Here is a 22878-nt window from a genome sequence, read left to right as displayed (position 1 = left end):
AAGGAAGAGGTGCCTGGCCATAGACCTAGTACCTGTGGAGAACTGAAACTGAGCTACCTGTATAAAGCCAGAAGCCATGAAGGGGCAAATGGAGAAAGAAAATTCCATTACACTGTCTCAATAGAGAGGCAAGGAAATTTTCTGTCTACTTGGGGTTGTACATGGAAGGAACTCCTCAGACTAAAGGAGCACACTGAATCTTGAGCAAGCCATATAAAACAAATCCACATTTAGATACATCAAGTGAGATAATAGAACATCAAAGGTAATGAAAAAGTATAAAAGCTACTAGGGAGAAAAAACAGATACATATCAAGAAATGCATATTAATATCAAACTACTTATCAGGAAAAAGAGATGTAGAATATAGTAGAGTAATATGTTCAGAGTGCTAAGTGAAAATAACTATCAGCCTAAAATCTACACTTAATTAAGTTATCATTCAATAGTGAGGATATAATAATGACATTTTCAAACATACAGATGTTGAAAGAGTTTACTATTCATGGAGTCCTGGAAGAATTACCAAAGATATACTTAAGTAAAAAGGAAATTGTGGCAGAGTGTATTTTCCCAAAATGGCCATAACAGTATCTACTAGGCCACTCTGCAGTGTGACCTAGCCACTCTCCCATCAAGATGTGAAGTTGAGTTCACTCTCCTTGAATCTGGACTAGCTTAGCTATACAACTGTTTTGAAACCAATAGGATGTAGTGGGAGTGATACCACATTGACTTTTGAGGCTAGGTAAGAAAAGGTCATTCAGCTTCCAACTGGTCCTTTGGGACACTTGCTCTTAGGTCCACCAGTTGCCATGTAAGTTGTCCAACTCTTCTGAGACCTCTATATAAGACAGGCTTTGTATGGCTACTCCTGATCATCAGAACCCCCAGATGAGCCGTCCTCTCACCACTGAGTGTCATAGTCATATTCATAAGATGCAGAAAGTGCTACCCATTGAATGCTACCCAAATCCCTGACCCACAGAACAGAATCAGATGGTTGCTTTTTGAAGCCACAAAGTCTTGGATTAATTTGTTAGGTAGCAGTAGTAACTGGGACAAAATTGAACCCTGATAAGGCAAATGGAATGTGTGAATCAGTCATGAGTAAGGAAGCTAGTAAGCAAATACAAGTAAGTATTAACTTTTTTTTTTGAAAGTTGGATGAGGGTTGTTAAAGATGTGATATTGGTTCACCTGGGTGGCTCATTTGGTTAAGTGTCTGCCTCTTGACTTAAGCTTAAGTCATGATCTTGTGGTTCGTGGGTTCGAACTCAATGTCGGGCTCTACACTCACTCACAATGCAGAGGCTGCTTGATATTTTCTTTCCCCTTCTCCCTCTCCCTTTGCTTCCCCCCCACTCTCACATGTGTGCATGTGCAAGCTCTCTTTCTCTCTCTCAAAATAAATAAACTTAAAAAAAAACCCACAATGTGATATTAAGACATTAGCAACAATAATGTGAAAGCTGATAGAGACTTGGGAAGAGGAGAGACTGAGGATAAAACTTTCTAGGGTCTTTTTATTATTTAGAAGAATACTAGAGATTAAGTTTAAGTAGGTAAAGTAGGCATGTTAAAGAAGTAGATTGTAGGGGCGCCTGTGTGGCTCAGTCGGTTAAGTGTCTGACTTCAGCTCAGGTTATGATCTTGCTGTTCATGGGTTTGAGCCCCTCATCGGGTTCTGTGCTGACAGCTCAGAGCCTGGAGCCTGTTTCAGATTCTGTGTCTCCCTCTGTCTCTGCCCCTCCCCTGCTTGTGCTCTGTCTCTCTCTGTCTCAAAAATAAAAAAAAAGATAGATTGTATAACTTATGAAACAGGAAAGGGAAAAACATTTCAGAAAAATGCAGCAAAAAGCAGAAAAATAAAAGGTAAGTAGCAAACAAAATCATGGTAAATAGAAAACACAAAATAAATTGGCTGAGATGAGATCGGTGCCGTTATGGCAGTAATCATGATAAATGTAAGTAAATTAACCTCAGTTATTAAAAATGATAATTATATTTTTTAAATATAGCCAACTATTGCTTTAAAAGGATATCCAAGGCAAAACAAGCCAAAATAATTAATGATAAAAATAAAGGGACAGAGGGGCGCCTGGGTGGCTTAGTCGGTTAAGCGTCCGACTTTCGCTTAGGTCATGATCTCCCGGTTTGTGGGTTCGAGCCCCGCGTCGGGCTCTGTGCTGACTGCCAGCTCGGAGCCTGGAGCCTGTTTCAGACTCCCTCTCTATCTGACCCTCCCCTGCTCACGCTGTCTCTCTCTCTCTCCTAGAAATAAATAAACTATTAAAAAAAAAAAAAGAAGAAGACAGTAAGTCTCATCTATGCTATGGTTATGACAATACCATTTGATACGATTAACTCTAAAACTATATTTCTGAGAACAGTTTGTATTGAGAANCGCGTCGGGCTCTGTGCTGACTGCCAGCTCAGAACCTGGAGCCTGTTTCAGTCTGTGACTCCCTCTCTCTCTGACCCTCCCCTGCTCACACTGTCTTTCTCTCTCTCCTAGAAATAAATAAAACATTAAAAAAAAATTAAAAAAATAAAGGGACAGAAAAGATGTATCAAGAAAAAAAAAAGACCAAAAGAAAGCAGGTGTGGCATTACTAATCTGAGGCCAAATGAAATTTCTAGGTGTTTCACCCAGGGAACACTTGTACTAGGAGACATATATAAGGATGTTCATTGTAGCATGGTGTGTAATAATGACAAATTTAAAAGGATTTAAGTATCAGTAGGGAAATGTGTAGATAAATTGAGAATATTTGTATAGGAACACTAAGCAGCAGTTACAAGAAATGAGCCAGATTTATGTGCATCTACATGGCTGTATTTCAAAACCACTGAGTGAAAGAAATAAGTTACATACAGAGTAATATGTCAGTGTGACATTTCTAAATACAAAATAATACATTTGTACTTCTAAGATTCCTTCTAATTCTGAAATTATTTTATTGAATTTCACAGCAATAAGCTATGTTCCTATGATTATATGCATTTGAGTGTCTGAGGAACTGTGCCCAGAAACAGTATACTTCAAGCAAACTGGCTGTCATCAAGAGCAATCACTGTATTTTACAGAAGGAATACACTTGGAATAGCAGGAAGCTATCTTCCTCTGAACAAGTAGTCTGTAGAATGAAATATTTTGGAAATACTCAGTGTGCTCAGTAGTATGTAGTAAATTTCTCCTTTTCCCTTGAGTTGCTTACAAGAAAAGAGATGTGGCATAAAGAGGGATAGGTATATCATGAGAAGAAAAATTGAGAGTCATTTGGAGGAAGGTGTTTGTTAAGCTATAACTTTCTACTAGAACCTATGCAAGCCAGAATCCCTGCTCTGTAGATAACCAGACTTTTAAATTACAGATGTTCTCAGATGTCAATTCCACAGATATTTGCTGAGAATCTACTGTGTCTAGGATGTTCTACTCAACGTGGTCATGCACACAAAGATGAATCAGGAACTCCTAGTTGTCTATAGACCATGGAAGGTAGAGGATAAGGGAAGGGTCATAAGAATGATACATGTGGCTTTGTAACTTGAAAGGAGAGTGAAATTATTTTCTTTAGAGGTATCTGGAATGGCTCTAGAGAGGTTATTTTACACATTTGTAGGTGTGTGCATTTCTGGTTGGGTGAGTGAAAGTGGCAGGGCAGTTTCTTCAGTGTGCCATAACTCTGTTTGGTATTTGATCTTCTCTTTTGCCCCCTCCTCCTGCCTTTCTCAAGAAAAATATTGCTGTACGTTAATCCTTTTGAAGCCTTTAATGGTGTTGCTGAGACAATCATTTAAGCATTTAAAATACACACTACGCAGTACACTTATTTTAGAGGCAGCAGTGGTTAGCCACTGGAAACTAACCATTGGGTTTGATAAAGGGGGGAATTTTCTATGTTATGGCTTATGACAGAGAATGGAAAAATGCTTCAGTGAGACAGCCTGGCATTTTAAATTGGAGCACAATAATAGCAAAATGTGCTGAAGTCAACAGACTGCTTAGAAATATGGTTACTATTTGCTGAGAGAGGCCTTACAAGGTGGCCATGTACATGTGTTTGCAACCACAGTTAGTTCAATTCTTCCCTAAACTTGGGGCTGTGACCCTGATTGACGTCAGTGAGAGTTATGTACTTGTCGAGAAAGGAAATTCAGGTCATCTAAGAATCCAAGGCAAGGAGGAAATAGGTGTAATAAGCAACGAGTTTAACAGACTTACATATTGTATACAACTTAGGTTGGAAACCATGCAGAGGTAACCATGATCTTCTGAATCTTCTGGGGCTAGCCAAAAAATTCTCCTTTTCCCCACAAAGCTATTACATTATGATTGAATCTAGTCCATATGACTTGAAGAGGATAGGAAAGGGAGCATGGGAATATAGAAGACAGTCTTAGGAAGTGACATTTGATTTATGTCTTGGACAATATAAAGGAAATGGCCACAAGAGCTGGAGGATGAGAATTCCAAGGGAAAGAATTGGCAAGGAGAAAAGCATCAGAAATGAGTGACCTTGACACATTGCTTTACCTCTCTGGGCCTCATTGTCATGATTTGTAGAACTAGAGAGTTGCACTAAGTGAGCCCTAAGGAATCTGTCAGCTCCAGAATGCAAAGAAATAAAAACTATTTAACATAGGCAGCAGCAGGGTCAAATGTTTTTGTTTGGTTTTATTTTTTTTCCAGTTTAATTGAGATGTAATTGATACATATAACGTATTAGGTTAAGGTGTACAACTTAACGCCTTGATATAGATATATTGCAATGTTTGTTTTTGAAGATGGCAGCCCCTGGGGCTGTTTGAAACATTGGGAATAGGATGGTAACATGGAGAGGAAGAAAATGTTGGCAAGAGAAAAACATTTTTTGTCAAATGCAACAAGATTCCAAATTAGTAGGAGGAGATAAAGTTCCAGGGAAAGCTTCTTTCTGATGTTTCTTGTCTTCTGAAGGGTGCTTAATTACTGTGCATTTGCATTCCTGATCACTTTACTCCTTCTCCCCTAAGTGAGGTGGAGTGGGAAGAAGAATTGAGCCTGTTCTGCTCCTTTGAGTCCCTCCCTTTTGCTTTTGGCCCAGCAGTCCTGACCTCGGAGGGCTATTCTCCTTACTTCTCCAGGCCCTAATTCTTACCTGGAGAGGAGACCTTTTCTGGGAGCTTTGACCTGATCCATTGTTTCCTGTGACCCAGTGGGTAAATCTGTTGAACTTGGGATTCCGTTTTCAGGTACCTTTGGCTCCCACACTAAGCCATATTCTCCGGTTTAGCCTTCATCAGTAATAATGGTGATATTTTGATATCCCTCTGCCATATCCTCATCTTATATTTCACTGTGTTCAGAATTTGGGTGGGCAAGAAGAGTGCTATTCATTTGGCTCTTTCAGACCCCAGAAGCTAGGATTCAAGGGGAAAGGAATTAGCTTTGGGGAGAAGGGATATTGTTTTCTTTGAATTAAAAAAAAAAAAAAAAAAGCAATAGTTGTGAAGAAAAACAGATACTTGAGCCATGAGGGAGTTTCAGAGATTCAAAATCATCTCAGTAAAGTAGGAGGCCAATCAGCTGAGAATGAGTCAGCAGGCATGGAACTGGAAAGTTAAAAGAAGAAAAGATTTAGAACTGCAGCTATGGGGAGTGTATTCAAGAATCCATGGAAAGAAGCAAACGATTCCAGTTAGGGTGACAAGGTGATGTTAACAGGCTTGGATAGATGGGGCTTTCAGGCCGCCTTGTTATCTGCCACGAGGGACAAAAGTGGTGACAACTGCTGTATAGTATACAGTTTATTCTTAAATTATTATATTAATTTTTACAAGTAAGCGAAAGGATCTTTTAGGGTTAGACAATGAATTATTCTTTACGTGACAAGTTCAATTGCTTTCATGCAGAAAAGAAAACGCTCTGCTTTCCTCCCTTTGCCTATTGATTCTTCTAGAGCCCAGGGGAGTGCCAGCTTCTTTATAAAGTAATCTCAAAATATTCTTTGCATCCCTGATTTCTCTCAGTTCCTATTACTTTTAAAGTTAAACTGTATATTCCCACATACAGTTTGATGAAGGGTTCGAGAATAGAGAGTAAGGAAGGATTTTGTGAGGTGATTGCACTTGAACTGGGTGTGGAGAAAGAATAGAATTTGGCAGGTGGCTATTGGAACACTCCAGGTATGGCACACTGCCTAATCCAAAGAGCATGGAGGCGTGGGGTCAGGTCATCTTTAGGGAGCAGACTGTTGAGCAGACCCTTTGGATACAGGACAAGGATGCAAAGGGAGTATGGTCTCCACTGGGAAAGTAGCTTGAAACCAGGTTGGTATATGTGCTACCGAAGTGAGCTACTTGAAACCAGACTGGACAAGGATGCAGGAAGCCAGGTTTTTTCCTCCCTGCTTAGGGTAGGTAAGGTTTTTCCTGAGGAGGTAGCCTGTGAAAAGGTAGAAAATGAAAATTCAATAGGTTTGATTTTTGGAATGGGATTCTAGAAGGAAAGGAAGTAAGAGTCTAGCAGATAGGCAGATAAAATCTGAGGTGAAGTGAGGAGGAGTTAAACAGAATAAAAAGGGAGGGTTTAGTTTTACTTGAAAAGTCAAGCAAGTGATATTGTTTCGTAGTTGATACAAGACTACCTCCTCATATTTAGAAATAAAAAAATTACTTTAAATATATCTACTCTGTCAAAGTTGTTATTTCTATCCCCCTTTTTCATTTTTGGTAAAAGAATAAAAAGGAACAGCATATGCTGAAAGAAATTAGGTACACAACAGGGATTGAAATAATTTCAAATAATTTTTCTTTTAGTTTGATTGCTATTATAAAATAATACATTTTGATTCAGAACTTTTATGAAGAACTTGGGCATTTTATTATAACATCTGTTTCTACATTTTAATTTCTCTTTTTCCTTTTATAGATATTTGCATACTATTTTTTTTTCAAATGAGAAGACCTTTTTGTTTGCCACAAGAAGGCTATTATCCAGAATGTTAATGGGTTTTCAGCTATTAAGATGTAATGATATACCTTGAGTATTTAACTATAAATTTGAAAAATCTCCGTGAACAATCTCAAAGGAATACTTAGAATGCACTCCTGGTAAATTGGCTCATTTTCCTGTAATTTACTGGAAGTGCTGATATGAGAGCAGGCCTAATGTGAAAAGTACATTAATCCCTGGAGTTACATTTTATGTATTAAATTATTACTCTCAAAGAATAAAACGTATGAGGCCATTTAGCCTTCGTTCACATTTGTTACTTAGAATCACGTAGAGAAACAATCACTTATCTTTGATGCACAAAATTAGAAATGATGCATTTAATATCTTTTAAAACAAGAGGCACGGTGATGCTCAGTTATGCTTTTGCATAACAATTGCTCTTTCCCAAAACAAGGACTGTTCTAGTTAAGAGCAAGAATCTTCAGGCTTTGTGGAGGCCCCTTTCATTCCATTGGTAATTGAAATATTTTTAGAAACCCATAATGCAGCTTTCTTTGATGTCAGTCAGAAAGATTACTCTGCCTTCTAGCCATGAGCTTCTACCACACTGGGGGATTATTTAAGGAGGGAGTCAGTTTGCTGAAGCAGTGGTTGTAGGAACATTTAGGGTCTTGTTTGGAATTTTGTCTAATGGTGTTTTTCTTCTTTGCCAGGGGACTGAAAGAACCATAATTGTGACATCAGCTGTTTTTTTGGTAAGCGGCCATTTATGATTCTGGAAGATTAAGGCAGATAGGAAGCCCTTTCTGAGATTTTAACAAAGCTCTGGAACAACAATCAGCACCATGGACATAAAGTTGGACCCTTCCCGGGATGACCTGCCTCTCATGGCCAACACCAGCCACATACTTGTGAAGCACTATGTACTGGATTTAGATGTGGATTTTGAAAGTCAAATCATCGAGGGCACCATAGTGCTTTTCTTTGAGTCTGGAAACAGATTCAAGAAACAGAGTGGGTCCACCAAGGAAACCTGCCAATCAGAGTCAGACAAAGCCTGCAGATTTAGGACGCCTGAACCCTGCCATAGTCCTGTGACTGATACAAGGACCTTCTCCTCTAAAACAAGATATAATGATTTTACAATCTGTGGTAAAGGTGAAAAAGATACTTCTGGTAAAGATGGTAACCATGACAACCAGCAACAGGCTTCTGGGATTTCTAGCTCAAAGTACTGCTGTGACACAGGGAATCCTGGGAGTGAGGATTTTTTGCTAGTGTTGGACTGCTGTGATTTATCTGTGTTAAAGGTTGAGGAGGTGGATGTTGCTGCTGTGCCAGGTATTGAAAAATTTACAAGGTCTCGCAAGCTCACAGTTGTTTCTGAGGAGCTCAGGAATCAGATTGTATGTGAACTTGTGACTCTGCCTGCAGATCGTTGGAGGGAGCAGTTAGACTATTATGCTCGTTGCAGCCAGGCTCCTGGCTGTGGGGAACTCCTGTTTGACACTGACACTTGGAGCTTACAGATCAGGAAGACAGGGGCTCAGACAGCTATTGACTTTCCTCATGCCATAAGGATACGGTACAGCACCAAACCCCAGGGGCGATCAGTAACATGGACCTCAGACCAGAGCGGCAGGTAGGTTATCTGGGCACCCCACAGCCCCCTGCCCATTCATCTTACACACGGGGAGAGGAGCCTTTGCAGGGCCATTCTCAGTCTCTGCAAAGATGCTCTTTATTCTGTGGCATTACCCATCTAGCCTTAAATCCCTAGACCCATGGTGAAGCAGGTAAATTCCCAGGCATGCTCAACTCTTAATGGGATTATTTCCCTTAAGTCAGGATGAAAAGATTACTTTATTAAGCCCCTGTATTTCTGAGTTAGGAGATTGAAAGGCAAGCCTAATGATTAAATCCCAGAGCCTAGCTCTGTTGGGATCTCTGCTGGCAACTTCAGTGCTGTAGATAGAAGTGATATGTGTCTCTGAGCAAATACTTTCTCAAAGTTCCTTCAGAACCTCCCCCTAAGGGAAAAAACTGCCGCCAAGTTGTGTTGGTGTGAAGCCTGCTAAAGTGCTTCCAAACAACGCCAGCTCAGCTTGGAGACTTTCCTACTATACCTGTCTCTTGGCAGCGGTGCCTCTCTGGACTCTGTCAGATGTCATATAGCGTGAACCCCCACAACACAGGAATGGTTCTGAGGGGTGTGGTAGTCCTGTGGAGACTGCACACTTGATCCTTTGGTGCCCATTCTTTTTTTTTTTTTATTTATTTTTATTTATTTCTAGGAGAGAGACAGTGTGAGCAGGGGAGAGTCAGAGAGAGAGGGAGTCACAGACTGAAACAGGCTCCAGGCTCTGAGCTGGCAGTCAGCACAGAGCCTGACGCGGGGCTCGAACCCACGAACCGCGAGATCATGACCTAAGCGAAAGTCGGACGCCTAACCGACTAAGCCACCCAGGCGCCCCTGGTGCCCATTCTTCATATTTGATACCAGGAGCCTCTGGGTGTTCCGTGTGGAGAGAAGGAATTGATGAAGCATTGATTTCCAGGGCACGTGTTGAGGCAGCCATTTGTTCTGTTCTTCTTGCCCTTCCTCCCAAAGTTGTTTGAGGTTTTTAGAATTTGAGAATTTTTAAATTAAACTTTATTGATTCCTCATTATTTTACCTATTTCTTTGTGCTAATGTACTGTACATCGATAGTAATGCTGATCTCAATGATCTTGTTTTGAGTGCCGCCTTTTATAGCATCAGACTCCCTTGATGGAAGTGGTGGTCTCCTGAAATTGCTTAGATGTCTTCCCTAACTCCCTTCCCCCCAAAATTTTTTTTTTTTTTTTTTTTTTTTTTTTTTTTTAAGCATCACTTTCATTTGGAACTCTAATTATTCTGTTCCTTGCCTCCAGTCTTACCTCTCTGCTCTGGTCTCCCAGCCATCTCACAATGAGTTCTCTTCTTGTCTGATTTTTGTTGGAGTCTGAGGCAGCCTTTGGGAAATTGCAGGGTTGGTACAAACTTACACTAGTACAAAAGCATACTGATTTATGTATAAAATAACTTAATTGGATATTCTTGGGAAACAAACAGGTGTTCTTTTTCTTTTTTTTTAAGTTTATTTATTTATTTTGAGACACAGGGAGAGAGCCAGCAGAGGAGGAGCAGGGAGGGAGAGAGAGAAAGAACACCAAGCAGGTTCTATGCTGTCAGTGTAGAGCCCAACTCAAGGCTCAGTCTCACAAACTGAGATCATGACTTGAGGCGAAATCAAGAGCTGGACGCTTTACTGACTGAGCCACCCAGGCTCAAAGAAACAGGTGTTCTAATTGTATCTTTAAAATTTTTTGAAATGATTAAGGATAGAGTTTTTAGTGAGATTTAACAACATATGGTCTCTGAATACTTAGGAAATCAGTTTTTAATACTCCTACATATTTCATTTTTGAATTAGAATAATGGGGAAGAAGAATCTATTAACGGTAATTGGAAAACATACTCATTAATGGCCTCACACATGGCTTCCTTCTCAGTGCTCACTACACAGAAAGAGATTAGATTTGTGAATTACATTCTATGTCAGGTGTTGAGTAGGAATGAGTTATGGATAAATGCTACTTTCTGTAAAGGAACTGAAGGGGTGCTTGGGCACATCTTGTTCCTGTAAAGGTTGTCCTAGCAAATTTACTTGTACTATTTCCTTTTCTGATAGTTCAATAAAATGCATGATCATAGCAGGAGTTTAAACTGTATCCTTGGAAGTTTATGATTATTTGTTAGTAAATAAGTGGCATTTATGCAGCCTTACAAGGATAATAAATTTAATTTTAAAAAAGAAATCCTCAAAAGATGTTTCCTCTCCCTTTTGTCTTTTTTGGGGGTAGTTTATGGCCACTAAATCTTTTTAAACTCTCCCACATGCTTAAGAATAAATCTTGATATATATTGTTAACTGTGGATAGTTTAAGGACTTTAAAATGCCTAAGGATCCCAGGTTGCTAGACGGAAAAACTTCCTGAGTGTTAAGTGCAGATAATAATCATCAAGGTTACTAGGGTTTATGAATATAATTGTGTGAAAATATAAAATTTCACTATTGTGTGAAAAATATAATTGAGTAGAGCTTATTTTCTCCAAGGCATAGAGTCTGCATTTATTACAACTAACATTTTATCCTTGAGTGGCAGAATACTATTTGCATACCTACCATAAATTCTTAGTCCTGGATAAGAAATGTTTTATTCTCATTTTATAATTTAGAAAATTGAATAAAGTTACCGAAAGCGCCTAGAAAAACCCATGTTTCAAACATAAGAGGGAACTATCTTTTTACTTTTGACCTTTACCATGTTCATTTTCACATACAAAGATTTCAATATATTTAAAAAATAATTACATCAGCTTTCAATAAATTTATATTTTAAAAAGTTTTTTTTAATTGTTTTTTATTCATTTCTGAGAGAGAGAGAGAGACAACGTGAGCAGGGGAGGGTCAGAGAGAGGGAGACACAGAATCTGAGGCAGGCTCCAGGCTCTGAGCTAGCTGTCAGCATAGAGCCCGACACGGGGCTTGAACCCATGAACCGTGAGATCGTGACCTGAGCTGAAGTTGGACACTTACTTGACTGAGCCACTCAAGCGCCCCAATAAATTTCTATTTTTAAGCAGATATTAGACCAAAACTTAAGAAAATCTCTAAATTGTTACCTTCTCTTTCGAGTTCCATCAGTAGCTTCTCCCCTTGCCACCCTTCCCCTGCCCCATGTTGAAAATAAAACTTAAATTATTTAGTTTGGTAATATATAAATAAATAATCATTTAGGAGATCAGAGGATCCCAGGATGGAATGCAAATTGTCACCAGACAGCCTAACTGTATTAAAAATGTATGAAACAACCTCACTGACGGGAGTTGGGGGAGAAGGTGCTAACCAGTCATTTTGGAAACTAGCGGAATCTTTAAGACTAAAGGCAAGAGGCACTGCACCTCAATACTGTGCTGTAGTTGATTAAGGTATTTCCCATGGGGGTACAGGTTAACAAGTCCAGGACCACTATACATGTCTACTGGAATTGAGCAATTAAGTCAAGTATGTGAAGTGGGAGGTTGTAAGAGTAAGGGGAGGTCACTAGAATGATCTATGTGGTGATAGATTAGAATTGGAGACATCATTATAAACTTATGTTTGGCTTAAGATGGATATGGGTGATTATATATAGAAATACTGTAATTATAAATAGGTGTTTTCCAAGGGTTAGCATGCAAGCATAAATTTCCTTGCTTGTCAGCCAAGAGGGTCTAGAAGCACAGTGCCTGGATCTTGGTTTTTACCATTCTCCAGTAAGGAAACCAGGGCTTTTTGGAGGAATGGCTAGGGCTGGAGGAAATAGTCAAGATGGGCCTGGGATGTCTTATAGTGCCAGAAAATAAGGAAGTGCTCAAACAGCAGCAACAGTAGCCTGCAATTGCGGGTGTATGCCCAAGGTCCAAGGAACTATCTGAAAGAACTCCTACTGGCCAAAGCTGAGCAGCAATGCAAAATAGTTTTGGATGGTGACCTAAAGTATAAGATAAACATTCATGAGTTCACATTGACATAAACATTTGAATAAACAAATGGAGGAGAACAGACAAATCTAAGGTATAGAAGTTGTCCAACTTATGTAGATACTGTATCCTCAAGGAGATGGAACATAACTCCTTACCCCTTACTATGTATAGACTAAGAAAAATGAGTAACTTTACATTAGAAAAACCTGACAAATAAGACCCCTCAGTGAGGAGGTCAAAATTAATGTCAAAGTGATGAGTCATGTTGATAGTGTGTACCTTTGGTATGATGTGATTAAATGACATCTTTCTGATTGTCCTCCCCCCAAACCCATCACCCCAGTGTAACCAAGAGAAAAACATCAGATAAATCCCAGTTGAGGGACATTCAAAAAATACCTGACCAGTACTCCTCAAAACTCTCAAGGCCAACATAAACAAAGAACACCTTAAGAAACTGTCACAGTCAAGAGAAGCCAAAGGAGACAAGAAGGAGATAAAGATAGTGTATACTGGAACAGAAAAAGGACATTAGGGAGAACCAAGGAAATCTGAATAAAATATAGACTTTAGTTAATAACGTATCAATATTGGTTTATCAGTTGTGACAAATATGCTAATGGAAGATGTTAATAAAAGTGAGTAGGGGGTAAATGGGAAATCTGTGTATTATCTTTGCACTTTTAAAAATAAATCTAAACCTGATCTAAAATAATGTTTATTAAAACAAATAAACCTCAAATTTTGAAAGCAGTCATTATCTTTCATTTTTATCAAGTGACCATGTTTTCTGGGGAACTGAAAATATATTTGAAGCTATAATAGAGTATTTCTTCCAATAATTGTCAGTAATTTCTTTTTCCCCGTTATTATTCTAGTTCTAAAGTGAGATATCTGGGGGTGCTTGTGTGGCTTCGTCGATTAACGTCTTCAGCTCAGGTCATGATCTCATGGTTCGTGAGTTTGAGTTCCACATCAGGCTTTCTGCTGACAGCTCATAGCCTGGAGCCTGCTTCAGATTCTGTGTCTCTCTCTCTATCCTCCCCCCACCCATGCTCGGTCACTCGCGCTCTGTCTCTCTCAAAAATGAATACACGTTAAAGAAAATTAAAAAAAAAATAAAGTGGGATATCTGGTAGTATGATAGCTACAGTTTCCTACCTTGGTTTAACCATTGTGGGATTATGGAAGTTCTTGAACTGGAATGCTCTTTCTCACCTCAGTCTTTACGGATGACATTTAAAAAGGACTGCTGAGGGGCACCTGGGTGGCTCCGTCAGTTAAGCATCTGACTTGGACTCAGGTCACGATCTCATGGTTTGTGGGTTCAAGCCCCATGTCAGGCTCTGTGCTGACAGCTCCAAGCTGTGGAGCTCCAAGCTCAGAGCTTGGAGTCTGCTTTGGATTATGTGTCTCTCCCTCTCTTTTCCTTCCCCATCTGCATTCTGTCTCTCAAAAATAAATAAATACTAACATTTTCCAAGAAAAAAAAAGGACTGCCGAAACAAACATGTACATAACAATCCGATACAACACGCTTCCCTGAAAACCCTCTTTACTTTGTGTAGTGTGAGTGTGGGTGCCCTCTAAAAATATTTTGAAGAACTATTTGAGAACAGGGACCGAGTTAAGAATGTGTTAAGGAGTCGTTAATTTGGGAAGGAAAAGGATTTAATATCTCTTTGGTTCTAGATTCTTAGTACCTAAGAAAAAACTTTTAGAAATGAAAATCTTTAGGGGCGCCTGAGTGGATCAGTTGGTTGTCAGACTCTTGATTTCAGCTCAGGTCATGATCTAATGGTTGTGAGGTCAAGCCCTGAGTCTGCTTAAGATTCTCTCTCTCTCTCTCTCTCTCTCTCTCTCTTTCTCCACCCCCAATACATCTGACCTCCCCCCCACCCCCGCCCCACTACAGTGCAAGCATGCTCTCTCTCAAAAAGAAAAAAAATTTTTTAAAAAAAGAAGGGGTGCCTAGGTGGCTCTTTCGGTTAAGCATCTGACTCCTGATTTCAGCTCAGGTCATGATCTCACAATTTCTTGAGTTCAAGCCCCACATGGGCTCTTTGCTGATAGTGTGGAGCCTGCTTGAGATTTTCCCTCTTTCTCTGTCCCTCCCCCACTGCACTCTCTGTGTCTCAAAATAAATAAATTTAAGGAAAAAAAAGAAATGGAAATCTTTAATTCAAAGTTTATGTATGTTTCCATTTACTTTTCTTTTCCACTGAATAAAAGTTTATTTAAAACCAAAGCATTCTCTCTGGTAACCTATTCCCTTTTCCCTTAGGATCATTATAATAGTTGTGGAACCAGCCAAGTGGTGCAGATAATCTGGTTTTAAGCTGATGACATCACTGAACATGAGTTGAGTGGAAATTCAGTTAAATATAGGAAATTTATTTTTAAACCTCACTTACTTGTATTATTGTTAAAGATAAGGAAATTGATTAGGAAAATACACTGTAATATAAAAAGTTTTAATTCCTTACATCATGATGATGTTGTTTTAGACAAGACCAGAATGAAGTTGGCAAGATACTAAAGAGAATAATTTTTTTCTATTATGTTTATTATTTAGCTATTGGACCAAGGAAGATGTAGACTTCTGGAGTATTTTTAGTTTGATATCAAAACCAGATGTTAAAACATGTTCCCCCCCCCACCCCCGCACTAAAGTAGTTTCGTTGTTTAATATCTCACTATAAAGGAAAGATTTAAGAGAAGTGAGCGGAAGGTCTTTTGGAAGAGAGTTCAGGTCTAAAAGGAACATTTCTACAGTTATTCCCTTTTTTTCTTGCTTGCTTCAAGAAACCAGTACAAAATTCATGAGGCCTAAAGCGGAGATGCACATTAATGCTGTGATATCATTGTAAGAGGAGATGATAGTCCCAAGCTTGAAAATGTTTGCAGGCGTTCCACTTTAGCCTCTTTCTCCTCTTGCTGACATTCTAGATCTTCCTCTGTTTCCCGGAATCCCAGGAGAAAAGGCCATGATGGGCTGTCTTAATTTACACAAGTTAACCCAAATGACCAACCAAACAGAAAAACCCTAAATAACCAAACGTCAACAGAAAATAACAAATCACAATGACCTATAGCCAAAGACCATAGTCTGTTAGAAAGAAGCTAGAAAGTGAGAGCCAGGAGACCTGAGGACTTATCTGAGCCATGCTGCCCATTAGCTGTGTGACTTCACATAAGGCATTTTACTTCTCTGGAGCTTAATTTTCTCATATGTTAAAAAGAGATTTCATCCTAGTATCTCCAGATGAGACTTCTGGATGAGAAATACTGTCTTTTCCTTTATAAACAACTTGCCTATTTTGCACCCAAAACACTTGTACTGAAAAGTGGTGAATTTCTGACTCAAAGTCACTTCCATTTGGTCCAGTTTCATTTTGTACACAAAATCTGAGTCAAAGTAGCATTATCCTTCCACCTGCCACATGTCCAGTATGATTGATGGATCCTGGTTTCAGTAAGTGTGCCATGAAGGAGAAGATAATGAAGAAGGTGTGTGTGTGTAGAGTCGGGGGGATAGAATGAGTCATAGTTGACATTTCCTATTTTAGTAGTCTGGCTCTTGGTTTTTGTGGTACAAGAAAACAAGAGGGTTGCTTGCCTATAACTTGGTTTTAAGGAGAACATAGAGTCTTAAAAAAAGATCAGGTGCCAGAAGGGGAAGAGATGGTAAGGAATTGGGAGAGGCCTGAAGACTTTGTCACCCTGGCAAGCTTATGAAAGAATCTGATCCACCAGGACTGTTACATCTGTGGCCCTCTGGCCTCCAGTGACCAGATCAGTATCTCATGGGAAAACACCCCAAGAAGCCACACCTGTGGCAGCTTCAGCCTCATCACCTCCTGCTCACTTCTGAAGCAGCCCTCTCCCCAGTCACTGAATGGTGGTACCAAGTCTCTGAAAACAGGTCATTTTATGGAAAGTGGTGGAATTTGAAATGTTATTTAAACTAAGAATAACCCCCTGCACACCGACTGCAAAAAGACAAATGCATATAGTCATCACATGAAGAAAGAGAAAATATATGGTTTGAATCAATCCTCTGCAAGTTTTCCTTCTGTCTAGAAGTTTCTCTTCTATCTCTAAGATGGTTCCTTAAGAAAACGAGCAAGCATGGGAGTGTTCGCCTACCTCTTACCTTAGAAAGCATAGGTCATAGTCCATTGGGTTACTATAACAAGATGCCACAAATTTATTTCTTACTGTTCTGGAGGCTGGAAGTCCAAGATCAGGGTGCCAGCATGGTCAGGTTTTGATGAAGGCCCTCTTCTGGGTTGCAGTCTGCTGATTTCTGGCTGTGTTCTCACATGGGGGAAGGGGCTAAGGAGCTAAAGGTATCAATCTCATTCATGAGATTCTTGTCCTCATGTGACCTAAGCACCTCCCAAAGGCCCTGACTTGTAATCCCATCAATCACATTGGGCATTAGGATTTCAACATAGGAATTTGAGGGGACACATTCAGCCCATAGCAGCATAGTTATTGTGTCTCATCTTGTTTGACCACTCCACGAACACACAAACATGTGTCAAACTGAAGTAGTAGCCATTCTGCCAAGTTCTTACTCAACTTAGAAGTTCTTTTTTTTTTTTTTTTTTTTAACATTTATTTATTTTTGAGAGTCAGAGAGTATCAGAGCATGAGGTGGGGGGAGGTGCAGAGAGAGGGAGACACAGAATCTGAAGCAGGCTCCAGGCTCTGAGCAGTCAGCATGGAGCCCAGCACAGGGCTCAAATCCACATACCATGAGGTAATGACCTGAGCCGAAGTCAGATGCCTAACCAACTGAGCTACCCAGGCGCCCCACAACTTAGAAGCTCTTTAATGGTAGCAAGTCATGGGGCTGCTCTCATACTGTTTTACCCTGTTCTTTTCTGATTTTCAGTGTCCTCCTCCTCACCCCTACAACTCCTAGGCAGTTAACTGAGCTCTTCAGGAAGTCTTTCATCGGGTGTCTATCCCAGGGCATATGGGATGAGCCCTGGTCTGGGAGAATTTTCCTATGCGTGCTAGAAGGAATTATTCAGTCTGTAAATAATGAAGTTCTAAGCATTGGAGGCTGGCGCCTGCACATCTGTCCCATGAGCGTTTTAGCAACATGGCCGAGGTGCAAGGCTGTGCATGTTGAATAAACACAGCTGCATTTATTTCAGTGATTACACATCCAGATAGTTGCAGAGCATGTTTATAAATGCACATAGATTTTCCTCCCCTCTTGGGGCACCAGGGGTGGGGAACAGGAAATCAGCCCTCTGTAGTTCTTGTTTGTAGGTGTACATGATGGGAGCCATCTTTACTTTTGAATCACCGGGTGGGGAGTAAGATTTTCATGATTCAGTGAAGCCATTCTCCACTTTCTGTTGGATACCCCAAATTCCACCACTAGAGTTTTATCCAGAGGTTCAAGTTTTCATCTCTGTTAAAATATGGTTACTTAACTTTAAATTGTATTAGATATTTGCACTAGGACATGTGATGCATATAAGGATACCAGGTTGTAAAAGCTTTAAGGGTCATTGCTTAATAAAGTCCCTGGTGCTTGATTTGGGCATATTGGGAAGGAAGGAGAGAGGCTACAACTGAGAAAGAAGAAAAGGCTAAGAAAGGAGGAGCCTGGGAGCACGAAGATAGTCTTCACTTTCAAGAAATTTTGCCTAGGACCTCCCTCTTTGGTGATTATCTTCCTATTAGTGAAAGCATTCCAATAAGAAAACATTGGAGTCTTCTATCAGATGTGGCTATATTTATCGATAAGGCTTTTACACTTTCAGAGTTACACCTCTGGAGACCAAGGGGAAAGTGTGGTGTTTCTCCCAGTCAGATGGAGGGGTCCTCAAATGTGGGGTGTCTCGACTGGTGAGGGCAGGTGGCATGGGCAGTGAAAGAATTCACCTAAGGCAGAACAAAGGAGATAGAAGTTTATTGAATACACTGCAAGGGAGCCGAAGGCAGGACAGCAGAGGAGAGACTCTCTGCATCAAGGCTGTGGGTGGGGGTTGTATTTTAAGGGGGAAAGTGAGAGGTATGGAGACATATGGAATTTTCCCTTTTTTGGGTACCTGTTCCTGGTTGTAAGTAGCCCATACATCAGTTAGGGCCTGTGGATATTTTGAGGTTTTTCGCCTGGTGGGCCTGTTTGTATTTAGCCAGGTGGTTGCTGTGGGTCCTTTTGCCTTCTGCTACATTCCATTGCTCAAGCCTGTTGCCTAAAAGTGGCCTCTACAGAAAGTTAGAGAGAAAACACATAGATTAAAAAAAATTTTTTTTAATGCTTATTTTTGAGAGAGAGAGAACGAGCGAGAGCAAGAGCAGGGAAGGGGCAGAGAGAGAGGGAGACACGGAATCCCAAGCAGGCTCTGTGCTGTGAGTGCAGAGCCCAACTTGGGGCTCGATCCCACAAACTGTGAGGTCATGACACGAGCTGAAGCTGGACGCTCGACTGCCTGAGCCACGCAGGTGCCCCTAAAACACATAGATTCTAGTAGCAAGGATGCTCCACCATGTAAAGAGAAGGTTGCAGAAGAGAATTGTGAGGACAGTGGGGGATGGGAGGCAAGAACTTTCCGGGGGCCTGGCTGGGTAGCTAATCCCCTTGGTGGGAGAGTCTGGAAATCCAGGGACAATAGGACTGGAAGAGCCTTCAAGAGGATTACAGGGAGGTCAGGACAGAACTCTAGAATGAAATACCTAGAACTAGACCATTTAGAGGGGAAATAATAGAGAACAGGAGAGGAAAGGACGGTGATAAGGCTTTTTAAAAATCCAGCCAACGGAAGGATTTCCTCCCCAACACACTCACTGATTTGTGGGTGGTACCCAGACTCAAATCTGCCGGCAGCATCAGTACTCAGTTCATAAACCCATCATTCCTCAGTTTTCTAAGATCGGTCTGATTTCTTTTTTTTCTTTTTTTCTTTTATTTTTTATTTATTATTATTTTTTAATGTTTTTATTTATTTCTAGGAGAGAGAGAGAGAGAGAGCGTGAGCAGGGGAGGGTCAGAGAGAGAGGGAGATACAGACTCTGAAACAGGCTCCAGGCTCTGAGCTGGCAGTCAGCACAGAGCCCGACGCGGGGCTCGAACCCACGAACCGCGAGATCATGACCTAAGCGAAAGTTGGACGCTTAACCGACTAAGCCACCCAGGCGCCGCGATCGGTCTGATTTCTAACACTCAGTCCCATTGCTGAGCACAGTACTGTTTGTAGTTAGAAAATCATGATCTCTGTGCCCATACAAGTGTCCTCTGCCACAGGGTGTGAAGCCTTGTACAGGCAAATAGCAACTCTCCTTCCTGTGACCTTGCTTGTCGTCTTGAGTTTCCTTTCTTGCTTAATAGCCTCACAATCCATCTTATCACCCGAGCCAGAAACCTGAGAAAATTCTCTTATCTATGGCTGCATAACAAATTACCCCAAACTTAACAGCTTAAAAGAACAAACATTTATTATCTCACAGGGTTTCTGAGGGTTAAGAATCCAGGAGCAGCTTAACCAGGTGGTTCTGGCTCAGCATCTCTTATAAGGTTGCAGTCAGCAATCTGTCAGGGCCACAGGCATCTCAGCTGGATGATTCTCCTCCAAAGTCATTTGCATGGTTGTTGACAGGCCTTAGGTCCTCCCTGATTATACACCAGAGGTCTCTGTTTCTAGCACATGGCCCCCTCCATAGGCTGCATGAGTACTGTCTGGAATGGCAGCTGGGTTCCTCCCAGAGCAAGTGACAGTGATGGGGGGTGGGGGGGGCAGGAAGAGGTGACAAGAGGGGGAGAGAGAGAGAGAGAGAGAGAGAGAGAGAGAGAGGCCCTAAAATGAAAGCCACAGATTTTTAAATTCTCTAATCTCAGAAATGACATCTATTCTGCCATATCCTATTGGTTGCATGGACAAACCCTGCCACAATGTGGGAAGGGACTCCATAAGGGTATTAATACCAAGAGGCAGAGGTTATTAGGGGCCAGCTTGTAAGCAGCTACCTCAGAGCAGCTTTCCTTCCCTTCTTCAGTAGATCATTAAGACCTTCTGATTCTTCCTCTGCACTGTTTCTCAGTTATGACAGCATCTGAAATCTGTTTCTTCAGGGAAGAGGTATGGAGGCTGATGGAGGAAGCCTTGGGGACCACATACCTATGGGCACAGGTGGAATACATAATAATGTGCTCCAGCCCAACCTTATAGGGAGAAGGAGAGCATACCTCTTGGCAAGCCAGCCTTTTGGGGAGGACCTGTAACACTGGAGTCACCCTACAGAAACCAGGTGCTGAGCACAAGAGCAAGAGATCACAGGTGCTTTCAGACTTGACCTAAGCACCTAGGACTTAAAACCATAAGATGAAGTCAGCTCCCCCTTTGCATGAGGCAGAGAAAGTCTTAGGAAATCTCCAGGCAAGGGTCCATCACTTCCTTGTAAATATCACAAATAGGTTTAACTCCACAAGTCTACTTATATCGGAAGTGGCTTCCTAGAGCTCTTGACCTGAGAAAAGTTGTGGGATCCATTATGCTTCAGTGAGGAATAAAGCCTTGAATCTCAATGTCTGCCATTGTCAGAGGAAACGGGTTTATACCTGCTATTTGGTTGGTGGGAATACACCCCATTTCCACTGATGATACTTTTTTCCCTTGAGACCCTCCTATAAGATGGACTTTTGGGGGAAAAAGCAAAACAGTTAATAGAATTTTCAGAAGTAGGCATACCTTGAACCCCAACTCCCTGAGCTACTTGAGCTGCTACAGCGCCTCTCCCACCATGCACCCACCACTACCAGTCCCACCTGGGAGGAAGCTAGGAGAGCCTTACTAGGTTTTTCAACAGCCTAAGGCTAGATGGTTAACCAAGATTAAGTCAACTGACTAAGGAGGCCAAGTTGGGAGTTCAGAACTCATTGGTGGGAGATTCTGGGCCGTCTAATGAAAATTTACCTTTGTTCTTAGATTTATAAACTTGGAATCAGAATCATAGGTTTATGGGGGCGCCTGGGTGGCTCAGTTGGTTAAGCGTCCAACTTCGGCTCAGGTCATGATCTCAAGGTTAATGGGTTCACGCCCTGCATCGGGCTGTGTGCTGACAGCTAGCTCAGAGCCTAGAGCCTGCTTCAGATTCTGTGTCTCCCTCTCTCTCTGACCCTCCCCTGTTCACACAGTCTCTCTCTCTCTCAGAAATAAATTAAAAAAAAAAAACATTAAAAAAAAAAAAAAAGAATCAAAGGTTTATGGCCCAGAATAGAGGTCAGCTCTCTGTCCTCCATCTTCACTTGACTTGTGACTTGGAGAGGTGAAGGGACTTTCTCATAGCCATTTGATAAGTTGGCCAGGACCATAGGCTTCTCTGTTTCTCATCTTTCCCTGCTTCGTGTTGGACGTTCGAGCACACTGGCCTATATGCTGCTAGGGTAGGTAGGCTGTAGCTCATCGTTTGCTCTGATGTCCAGTTTCTGCCCTCCTTGTGATCCCTGGATGACAAGGAACCTCATTTCCCAGGCTGCCTTGTCTCCTGCTTCCTACTAGATTTGGCCTATGGTTTGAGAGCAGGAGTTGGTGAGAAACAAGGTATTTCTTCCTTCCTCCCTGCTTCCTTTGACATCACCAGCAGTGACTGAGACTCCCCTGGTCCCAGCACCATTGGACAGTCCGCACTGTGCCTCTGGCTTCTGCCAGATGACCTCTGGTGCTGCAACCCAGTAATTCCCAGTAACACCTGCCCCTTTAGCCTGAAGATTCATGGCTATTTTACCACTGTGGCTAATCCCTGGGTTGCCTCACTTTCCCATCTTTGACTTCTCAGCTTTTCTGTCATTGTATAACCAGTTGCCTATGTTAAATTATCTCTGTTTGTTAAAATCTAGACTGGTGTGTCCTTTCCTTACTGGGCCCCAAATGATGGATTAGGACCACCATTCTATGTGTTCCCTCACGTTATAGGAACACAATAAATGTTCAGTCATAATGATGTTAGTGAAAAAGGAAAACCAGTGTACCCAAGAGAGTTAGTGCCCTGTTCTATTCCTTTCCCTTATAAATCAAGCTGATTAAAACTACATCATGTTTGTCATAATTCCTGAAAAGCAAAAAAGTGAAGACATTTGCTTAAGACATGTTCCTGAGGGTCAGTCTTGTACCTTCAAATCTGGCTGTCAAAAGAATGGATGCCTTTGATCTCTTAGATCTTTTCCATCCCTGTTCTCTGATTTAATCATGGAAAGGATTGTTCTCGGTATGGGTGGGTTTGTAATTTTTAATTGTAGCAGAACAAGCCCAAACGTCATATTATTTGGTTTCCTAATGACTCTACATTTGGCCTTCCCATCACAGTCTGGTTGTTGTGACCTACAGTCCTGTTTAGATGCCAACCCCTGTTCTTGGCCTC

At 41.1% G+C, this 22878-nt stretch overlaps 1 protein-coding gene across 4 annotated transcripts in view; it reads left to right on the top strand.

Annotated features, from left to right (window-relative positions):
• The window catches only part of LOC120240827 (aminopeptidase O (putative)), a 343553-nt gene that overhangs the window by 28070 nt on the left and 292605 nt on the right, over positions 1-22878 (top strand). For all 4 annotated transcript variants that reach the window (XM_039245665.1, XM_039245663.1, XM_039245664.1 and 1 more), the window contains exon 2: positions 7657-8585. In XM_039245665.1, the coding sequence (XP_039101596.1) occupies positions 7789-8585 (797 nt within the window). In that variant the 5' untranslated portion in view covers positions 7657-7788. The remainder of the gene's footprint in view (positions 1-7656; positions 8586-22878) is intronic.

Source organism: Hyaena hyaena, unplaced genomic scaffold (genome assembly GCF_003009895.1).
Source record: "Hyaena hyaena isolate Hyena2069 unplaced genomic scaffold, ASM300989v1 scaffold_269, whole genome shotgun sequence".
Taxonomy (NCBI): domain Eukaryota; kingdom Metazoa; phylum Chordata; class Mammalia; order Carnivora; family Hyaenidae; genus Hyaena; species Hyaena hyaena.
This window is presented reverse-complemented; position numbering and strand designations above follow the sequence as displayed.